Genomic DNA, 10,593 nt, shown 5'->3' with positions numbered 1-10,593 from the left:
GCTAATTGATTTACTGAGTGAGAAAAAGATGGGGATCTTGGTCAATTCTCCATATGAACCAACAGTATGATTTGACAAAACATTAACTCAATCTTGAGCTGTATTAAGAAAGGCAATTCCCTCCATCAGAGACATCAGAGAACCGTGCTCAGATCTGGTTTTGTCATTTTAAAAAGGACACCCGCCCATCCAGATAAGAACAATCAATATGGTAACTCACTAGAAGGTAAACCATAAAAGGATCAATGGAAGGAACTAGTGATATTTTCCCTGGAGAAGAGCAGACTTGTTGGGAAGTGAGGGAATTATCATTACCTTCAAATATTTGGAAGGCTGTTGCTATATGGAGACTCAATGCATCAACCAGTATTTATTAAGAAGTTTACCATGTTCCAGGCACTGTACGAAGGGTCAAAGATACAAAGAAAGGCAAAAATGGACCCTGTCCTCAAGGAGTTGACATTCTAATGGGCAAGGCATATACATATATATATATATATATATATATATATATATATATATGTATAGAAAATATACATAGAGTAGCTAGACAGTAATCTTTAATTGGAGATTGCCTACTTGACTCCACAGGGAAGACCTAGGAAAATGGAAGAAAGTTTCCGAGGAAGATTAATTCTTAACAATGAGAATAATGATGACCATTTGTGGGCAGTTTTTATGCTCTGGATCTGCTTTTTGTCTCAAACTGAGACCTAGAAAAGACCTTACTTTAAAAAGGCCAGGGTCTCCCATTGAATCGAGGGCCATCACCAGTTGTCCTGGCCTATGACTTGCCACTGGACTCCATTGACCTTGGAGAAAAGAGTGAGGCCGATGCCTTTGCACAGCCTTAATTCACTTAAATCCAATTCTCTTCAAGAGGAAAGACAAACAACATCTTTCCTGAACCTAAGCATCAGCAAGGGAAAAAGGTTTGCCTGCACATTGGCCAGATCCTCAGTAACAGGAATGATGACATGCAGTATCCCAAACAATTTTGCCAGTAGCCAATTAGGTGACTTAAGTCAATAGAGAATGGAGTCTGGAGTGCAGAAGACTTGATTTCAAATCCAACTTCAGACATTAATTTTACGACCTTGGGTAAGGTCTGCCTTACACAATCTGCCTCAGTCTCCTCATCTATAAAATGGGGATAAATAATAGAATCTTCCAAAGTTATAAGGATTAAATGAAATATTGTCTGTAGGAGACATAGTATATTATATACTATATATTATATATAATAAATTATATTATATTATACTAACAATAATATTAGCAGCCATAGGCAAGAATGAGATTTTAATCAGAAAGAAGTAGTCTGGAAAGCCAGAAAAAGTTACATTCAAGTCCTTTCTCTGATACACTGGCTGTGACACTGAGCACATCACTTATCCTCTCAGTGTGCCTAGAAAAGTCTCTGAGACTCTAAGCTGTCAAGAAGGTACCCATCTATATTGGGAAAGAATTTTTCTCTTTAGCTCTCCATGCCAATGAAGTCACAGGTCTGGTCCCAAAACAAAGCATGATAATGATGGCATATTACATTATTCTATGTTATGCTGTAATATCATATTATGCAGAAATCATTTATTAATACATATCAAATATCCTATAAACAATATAAAACAAATAATAGACAAATAAAAATAACATTTTACAAATAATATATAATAATAAATAGCTAATATATAAATCATATATGTTGAAATGTTTTATATGCTAGGTAGTAAATGAAATATATATTTTAAATGTTAGAAATATATTAATGTAAATGTCTGTTTTGAGGTATAAATATAACAGACATCTTGCCTCCAATACTGACAAAGAACTAAGGTTGAAGATTAGAAACCAATCAATGAGAAAACACTCTGAGGCAGAGTTGGGGAGGGAACTCCAGAGCTCGGTGACTATATGAATGAATGCACAAGGGTGGAAGATGAAATACTGAGTTGAGGGGACAGCTGACAGACCATTTTCCTGGGCTTTGGTGTCTAAACAGACAGATAGTGATAGAGATTGATGTACGGTCATAGCCATCTAACAGAAAATATAACAAGACAATAGAGAGACTACGACTATCCAACAAATCCGACAGTGACATCTTAGACAACTTGGGAAGAGCTCTCCAACAATCAGGCTCTGGGGAAAGGAAGCTTCCCTTTGATTCTGGGTTTAAACAGGCTCTCGTAAGACAGTAACTCGAATGTCAGAATCGATAGTCCAAATGACAAGAAAGATGTTCGTAAATTTAGAGCAGGAAGGGACGTGGGCTTTTTCAGGCTCTTTTAACCATCTTAATTGTACTCTAATATGACTATGACAACTAGGTGCCAGTGGGTAGAACACGGGGCCAGGAGTCAGCAAGGAGTCTTGACAAACACTAACTGGGCAAATCCCTTAACCTTTGTGCGCCTCAGTTTCTTCTAATGAAGAGTAGTGGCGCCCATCTCATCATGAAGGTTCAGGTTACGAATATTTGCAATTATTCTTAATATCACTATATTGTACTTAGAATATTGAAATTTCATGTAAAATATATATTTAAATAGATAATACATACTATATTATTGTAATGTATAATGGTGTCAATATAATAGCAATTATGTATTGTTTTGTGTATTAATATATTATGGTATGTTGCTATATCATAGTTATATATAGCACTATATATCATGTTATAATACTTGTATATTAGTATAGTATATAATTTCATTGTATATGCAATATTAATACATTAATAAATATTAGCTATTGGTTAATATATTAATGTATAATTATAATAGTGTACATGAAATACTAATGTGTTAGATATGGATTATGTTCACATGTAATAATATGTTGCATGTTTTGCCATTCTATATAATACTAATTATATGCACACATTAGCATGTATGTAATGTCCTCCAGTTTTTACATGATCTCAGGAACTGAGCTTCTCCAAAAGCTGGTGGGGCATAGAGCAAATAGACTCCTGCCACCCACCCGGATGGAGAACTAAAAATCAAGCTCATGATTTACGATGAAAAACCTTTCTCTGGAAGCAGCGCAAAATTATGAACAGAAGGTTTCTCTCTGAGTCTATGGAGTCAGTCCAAGAAAGGTGTTTTTAGGAGCAGACCCACCCAGCTGGGCTAGGCAGCCGTTTTCTCCTTTAGTGAGTGCTTGGGACCTGCTGTCACTGTTCTCTCCCTCTCCACTTAGCTCTCCAAACGGTCCTTTCTATGTGTTAAGAGGAAGAAATGAAAAGAGCTTTCTAGTAAACACTTCATGAATCAGAAAATTCCTCTCATTCCGATACCTCAGACTCCCCAGTCTCGTTTAAGGTTATACTCTGTTATTTGAGGATAAGACTAAGGAGATCCATCCCCCAAAAAACAAATCAATTAAATTATAGATGTCCATGTGCATGTGTGCATATATATAGAGATATAGATATTTATGTATGTATACGTTATATGGTAGTAGTAGTAGTAATGGGGGTATAGTAAAAAAAAAAACTTAAAAAGTAGTGTGGGGGGCGGCTAGGTAGCATGTGCCCTGGAGTCAGGAGTACCTGAGTTCAAATCCGGCCTCAGACACTTAATAATTAACTAGCCGTGTGGCCTTGGGCAAGCCACTTAACCCCATTGCCTTGTAAAAAACCTAAAAAAAAAGTAGTGATAATAATAGTGGTGGTAATAATAATAATCCTTAATAATAGCTGCAATAGCTAACTTGAATGCTTTCAAATGTGTATAGTGCCTTACAAATATTATCTCATTCTATTATTAAAATATCCCAGAGAGGTAGATGTCATTATCCCCATTTTACAGGTGAGGAAACTGAGGCAGAGGTTAAATAACTAGCCAAGGATCATGCACAACTAGGAAGTATCTGAGATTGGATACAAATTCAGGTCTTCCAGATTCCAAGTCTAGCACTCTAGCCAATGAGCTAATAAAATAAAAATTATGAGAAAAGATTCCTCTCCTTTTGTCCCTAGAGGATTGCTAGCTACAACCAATAGCTCTCTAGAAAGGGGAGAGAGGAGATCTATTTGGAAATAAAGGTACTGCAAAAACAAAACATCAATTAAAATGACTATTTCTTTAATGAAGACACTAATCCCAATATGTAAGCTTCTTCTCAGCAGTAAGATCAGCAATTGATTTTGCTTTCAGGGGAAGGCTGCTGTGGAGAAAGGCAGCAGTCGCTTCTGGGAACAGAGTCCCCACCAAGATGGTAAGGAGTCAAATCAGAACTACACTCAAGAATTCTAAGTTGAAAATACAATTAAATATTTAAAAATGTAAATACCAGCTGATAGTAATGAAACTCACTAATTAGGCTTGAGAGGCAGCAGGGACATGAGAGTTAATCTAGTCCAACCCTTTTGTTTTATGAATGAGGAAACCAAACCCCAAAAGGCAGAGCATCACGTGGTCTTCTGGTCCAAGACAGTCTGTAGACCCTGATGTTTCCCCCACCCCATCAAACATTCTCTGGATGAATGGACTGAAACTTGGAAAATGTCTGAATGACAGAATGTGAGTTAGAAGAGAATTCAGAGACCAGAAAGTTCAAACGTTTGTTTGCAGGTCAAGTCAGCAAGCATTTAAGTGCCTACTGTGTGAAGACAACGTTCCAAGCACAGGATCCAAGATTCTCATGGGCTATCATCTGACTCAGACCTAAATGAGAATCCCCTCTATGATAGACCCCACGAGTGATATCCATCCTGCCTAGCCTTGCTTGAAGATGTTCTTGAGGATTCCTTAAAAAAAAAATACTCTTTCTGGAAAGAGGAATCCACTGGGAAATGTAGTTTCTTTCCTACTACATCATAAGTGTTTCTTTCAGAAAACTTGGTTTATATTTATATAGGTTCATATCTGGATGGGATTTAAGGGGTCATGTGATGATGACATCATTTTAAAGTTGAGGAAACTCCCATTGCCTTAAAAAAAAATCCCATTGCTTTAAAAAAGTAAATTAAAAAGTAAAATATCAATGATTTATTTATAAAAAAAATAAAGTTGAGGAAACCAAGGCACACAAGAGCTTAAGTAACTTGCCCAGGAGCATGCAAGTAGCAAATGATAAGCCCTCTGGTGAAGCTCCCCAAAAGAACACTGAAGAAAAGAACACACATATACACATACAAGATGAGTATAAATATTATTTAATTTTTCACATTATCAAGTTTTTTCTTCCAAAATGATCATAAACAACAAAAAAATTAGTTTGATAAGGGGTCTAATTGGGGAGAAACTAATGAGGCCAATCTTCAGTTTAGATTCCTTCTTTTAACGGGGTCTAGACATACGAAATATTTTTATTTTTGTTTTTCAACCAAGAAGAGAAAACAGGAACATGATTAAGTTCAAAACACAATAACCTCCATGTTGCCCCTCCCACTTTTCAAATTCCAGGGACAGGAAGATCTAAAATTTTATCACAAACAGCAGAACCGCCGTCTCCTGATTCTATCCTGGTCATTTCTCCATCCAAGGGGCCCTTGTTGTAAACCAAAAGGGTGTGAGAGCTGGCTGAGTTCAGAGAGGCAAATAAATAGGGCCCTTGTTGTATGAAGGCCGAACAAAGGCCAAACTTTCCTGAGGCTCCCAGGATGGGGATGTTTGAAACAATTACTCAATTCACCGGCTAAGGTGAATTTCAAAAACAAGTGGGGAAGTGGACATAGCTATATAAATATGTGGAGGTATATGGATGTGTAAGAGCATATAAACATATATCTATTTATATGTAGACACATCCACACACATACATCCACATATCTACATATGTATATATCCACATTACATCCCAATGTCCACTCTCCACATATTAATATATATATATATATATATATATATATATATATATATATATTTTAAAGGCTAATTAAATCTCTCCATTAAATTTCTTCTTCTAGGAGTCAGACACCAGAAATATAATCATGTCTCCCATAAACAGTTATTCTAAGCTGGAAATCTAAGAGAAAACAATTCTGTACAAGATTCTACTTGGGGAACATCCTCCTCCTCCATTCCTCACCCCAAAACAAAGGAGCCAAAACCATTTGGTGTTTATGAAATACAAAAAATCCTTCAGGTCCATCTGTGGGTTAAAAAAAATAATTAAATAATTTATGATATGAATAATACCTTTAAAAAAAGCAAGTGAGAAAAGAGGAAATCAAGAGAAATGGCTCTGCTCCCCTCAGATCCCCCCAGAAGAATGGAGATCACAAGAGTGGATGGACTGCCTCGTTTCTCTCTCTGAGTGAGGCCTATTCAGAGGGGACCTAGAAATGCAGACTTTACAAGAAAACTGAGTTGTGATGGTCTGGGGCTACCATTCTCACCTTGCCCCAAAGGATCAAGGAACAGATCAAGATAAAGATATTCTGAATTTTTCCCCCTATCATTAGATAGAGTGCACTTTTGGGTATGATTCTTCCTGGAAGAAGTCTCCCTGTTTCACTCAATTCAGGTCAAATCTCAGAACCTACTTGACTCTGGGGCTTTGGAAGAAACTGGGGTTCCACTCTCTAGCCCAGGACTCCTTAAAAAGGCCTTACCGTGGAAAGTGGTGAAATCTGCTTGGGGGGCGGGGAGGAAGAAGAGAGAGAAAGGCCTGGAAATGACATTTGTACCCTCAACTGGAAGAGGAAATTTATGAAAAAAAGCAGAGGCGAAAGGTCATTTCAATTCTCAGGTGGAGTAAGGAGCAAGCCACCTAGTCTCCTCTTTGAGGGACATGCTGGCCAGCATGCCCAGATAGCAAAGGGAGAAGGGCCTCATCAGAAGGCTCCCAGATAATCAATCGATGCTTCAAAAGCAAGCATTATCAGAGGCGGTGGCCTCGATTCTCTGGTTTCCCCAGAGAAATCCACCTGAGGACGTTCTTCATTGAAAGCAAAACAAAATAAACCAAAAAAGTCTTGCTGAAACTGATGACTGTGGCTCTTCGGTCACCACCCACCTCAAGACATGGGCTTCAGGCGGTGACTTCACGAACGCGTCCGGGACGCACCACTGGACCTCAGTTTCATTACGCTGCGAGTATCCCAGTGTTTTGCTGTCTGCCTTCTCCAGGCACCACGATGGATGAATGAGTCCCAGGAGAGGATGTGGAGAGACTCGATGGGGGGGAGTCTTCTAAGGCTTTTCTCTACCCGGGAAAGTAGAACGACGTGATGAAATCCGGAGTCGCAGAAGGCAGCAGCATCAACACTGGGACTTAACCTCAGCAACCTGCCTGGAGGACACTTCTCCCTGAGCGCTTAGTCACAGACAGCGTGGTAAAGATCTGCCAAGAAAGACGACAAACTTTGAGGAAACTGGACCAAGTGAGCGAAGGGCAGGAAAAGCAGATACAAAGGGAGGGTGGGCTGTGACGTGGCCAAGGGGGCCTGGAGACCATGCCGTGAGGACCAGTTAGAGGGACTGTGGGGAGAGAACCATGGAGATGATGACCACGATAATGAGGCGGTCAGACTGGACTTTAACGATTCATTCTAGTCTCTGAGACCAGAAACTAGGGCCAGTCCTTCCCGTCCAAGGGACAATCTTTCCTCTTCATACATTAAAAATGGTATGTTATGATTTCATCAAGCTCCCCAAACACGCAATCATGACACAATGGGAAAAAGTTCTGGGTTGGGGTATTGGAAGACCTAGATTCCAATTCTGTCTCTGCTCTAACTTGGAGCATATTACTCAAGCCCAAGACTCAGGGGCGGTCTCTGAGAACACTTCCGGCCAACCTAGGGAGATACCCACTGGTCTAGAGGGGATACAGGGGGTAAATTCTCTCAGTTCACGCCAGACAGGGACCCTCAGCCAAGGGTTCTTCACTGGGCCGGGGGGAAGGAAGAGGTCTTTAAAAAAGAAAAAGGACCAAGAAACTTCCAAAGACCTCTTCCACTAAAGAAGATGAGAATCAATAAGGCATGTTGCCAACTTTAATGAAATCTAAATAAGAGCTTAGATGGGCCAGGCGCCTGCCCAGGGAGCTCACATTTACATACAGCTGCATCCGGAGAAACAGGCTATTGAACAACAGGAGCCCTTCCTCCATCTCAGGAGCCTCCATACCTGTGAAAACCCATGGATGCTGCCGCGCCCAGCCCCCCATGAGCCTTCCCTTCCCCTCAGATGACACCAAATGCAAACACCAGAAGCAGCAAAGAGGAAGGCACATTCTAAAAATGGATTGCAAGAGCTCTCCAAAAGAGCTCTCCTTCTCCCTCCGCCCCTCAACAAACATGATTAGCTGAAATTAGGAGGCTGAATTAGAGCTAATCAAGCCTCTATTCAGCTCCTCCAGCTCAAAAGTCCAGAATAAATTATTAGACTTCTGTCTTCACAATGAATGATGCTAATGGGGCTGCCCGAGTCTCCAGGTGTGAAGACACCCACTCAAACCTTCCCCAGGAGCCTCTCAGACCAGTCAAGACTTCCTCCTTCTCCTCTTCCTCTCCACTTGGAGCAGTGTCTGAGAGCTGCTCTGCCCCACCCCCCACTCAGCCTTTGGGAGGGGGGAGCTCAAAACTCTGCTTGGGTTGATTTACCATGGACAGAGACTGCCTTGAGTTGGCCCAGTCCCCCTAATGAACGGGCTATGGCACCTCTGAAATGGGTCAGAATATTTCCAGCATGGATCTCATCTCTTTGAGCCTCAATTTCCTCACCATCCTTGCCACTCCTATCCAATCCCCTCATTTGACAGAGGAATAAATTGAGGGTAAGTGACTTAGCCAGAGGCAGGATTGTGCCTCCAAATTCAGCACCCTGCCCACTCCGTCATCTCTCAAGAGAAATAAAAGAGCCCCCCACTTGGCCCAGGTCACACAGGAATTAAATGACAAACTCAGTATTTGAACATAGGTTCCCTAAATTCTGATCAGGAATCCTCATTAAATCAATATATTTTTTCAAATTATTTGATAAAGAAGGAAATTTCCCCATTTCAAAGGAACAAAAAGCAGTGTTAGGAGCTTGCTATGTTCTCACCCTCACTTCTAAACCACATGTGCCCTACAGTGGCCAGGACTGGATTCTTTCCCTCCACTGTGGGTTGAGCACCTATTAAAGAGGTATTGTAGCCAATTTAGTCCAATCTCAACCATCGGTCTAGAGATGACTAGATGCCCACAAACTGATGGACCCCAAGCCAACGTTAACTCTCTTCATCTAGTCATGGCCATCCAGCCCATATACCTCTCTCTATATATATACACCTCTAGCCCAAGAAGCAAGACATCACTGCTTAACATGGGGAGGGGAGAAGATGGGGTTTGAGGGCTGAACCTTGGCTAGGAGCATCCTTCTTGGTATGATTAAATGAAAAAACATTATCAAATGCTTATTATGCACTGAATCCTGTGATAAATACTAGGGGGAAAAGAAAAATGGAAAAATCTACACATTACCTTCTTTCCAAAGAGCTTTTATGGGGAAAAACCCATAAAAGGAAATTGCTTTGCAAATGGAAGAGGGTGAAGTTGCAGAGTTAGAGGCAAGGCTTACCTTAGGGTAAGTCAATAGCACTGGCCAATATTTCCCACAGAGAATACTCATTATCAGAGATAATTCCACTGGTTTCTTTTTTCCTATCTAAAATCTTGGTGGCAGATGCTTAATCGGGGAGTAGTGACGAATCTAAGCCACCAGGGCTGATCAAGCAAGGCCAAAATCCATCTTACAAGATAGGACCACCCAACTGAGCGCGCTCAGGACAGGGTTGTCTCCTGGGAGGCACCATTTTTTCCATCTTTTCATACAGGGACCTTACCTCTGCACACACTGGGTGGATTCCGATCGTGCTGTCCAGCTGCTCTTTGGTCAGTCCACACTTCAGGGCTGCAGCAAAGCCCTGAGTGACTTCACCTGCATTTGGACCCAGGACATGGAAACCCACAACACGTTCCTAAGAGAAGAAACAGAAGAAAGGTTGTAAGTGCCTCCAGTTTCTTCTTCTTAGCTTGATAGTTTGCCCAGCTTATTTTGAAAACCTATTCTAAGGCATGGGACAGAAGAAAAGAGGAAAGAAAAAAGGCAAGGAAGGAAGAAGGGGGGAAAAGGAATGAAAGACGAAGGAAGAAAGGAAAAAAAGACAAAAAAAAGGGGGAAGGAGAAAGGTAAAAAAGGAGAGGAGGAGAAAGAATTTCACACATATCCTGTGCTAAAAACTTTATAAATGTTATTACATTTGTTCCTCAAAACAAGCCTGGGAGGTAGGTGATGTTATTAGCCCCAATTTTTGATTGAGGGGTTAGTGATTTGTCTTTAAGTGACTTGTCTGGGATCACTCAGTTAGAGAGCGCCACATACTAAATATGATCTCAAGTCTTCCTGACTCCAAACTCGGTACTCTATACACTGTGCTATGTGAGATCAATGAAATAATAATAATAAAATGAACCTTTATAAAGAAATATACCTTTCTCATCTTGGCCAAGAAGTGGGGGATCGCTGGGGCTGAATGATGGATGTCCTGAGACAAGGATCATAGATTTAGCGAGGAATAGGACATCTAAAGTCCTCTAGCTCAAGTCCTTCAACATGTAGAAGAGGATACAGGTGTAGGCAGGTGGAAGACCTT

General features: G+C 40.5%; 1 protein-coding gene across 4 annotated transcripts in view; it reads right to left on the bottom strand.

The window, feature by feature from the left end:
- Positions 1–5,127: 5,127 nt before the first annotated feature.
- Positions 5,128–10,593, bottom strand: part of TXNRD1 (thioredoxin reductase 1) — a 63,783-nt gene continuing 58,317 nt past the window's right edge. For all 4 annotated transcript variants that reach the window (XM_074226745.1, XM_074226747.1, XM_074226746.1 and 1 more), the window contains exons 13-14: positions 9,784–9,918; positions 5,128–7,296 (exon numbers count right to left, since the gene is read on the bottom strand). In XM_074226745.1, coding sequence (XP_074082846.1) covers positions 7,234–7,296; positions 9,784–9,918 — 198 coding nt within the window. In that variant the 3' untranslated portion in view covers positions 5,128–7,233. The remainder of the gene's footprint in view (positions 7,297–9,783; positions 9,919–10,593) is intronic.

This window comes from Macrotis lagotis, chromosome 2 (genome assembly GCF_037893015.1).
Source record: "Macrotis lagotis isolate mMagLag1 chromosome 2, bilby.v1.9.chrom.fasta, whole genome shotgun sequence".
In the NCBI taxonomy this organism is placed as follows: Eukaryota; Metazoa; Chordata; class Mammalia; order Peramelemorphia; family Peramelidae; genus Macrotis; species Macrotis lagotis.
Note: the sequence above shows the minus strand (reverse complement) of the source record. Positions and strands in the feature narration are given on the sequence as shown.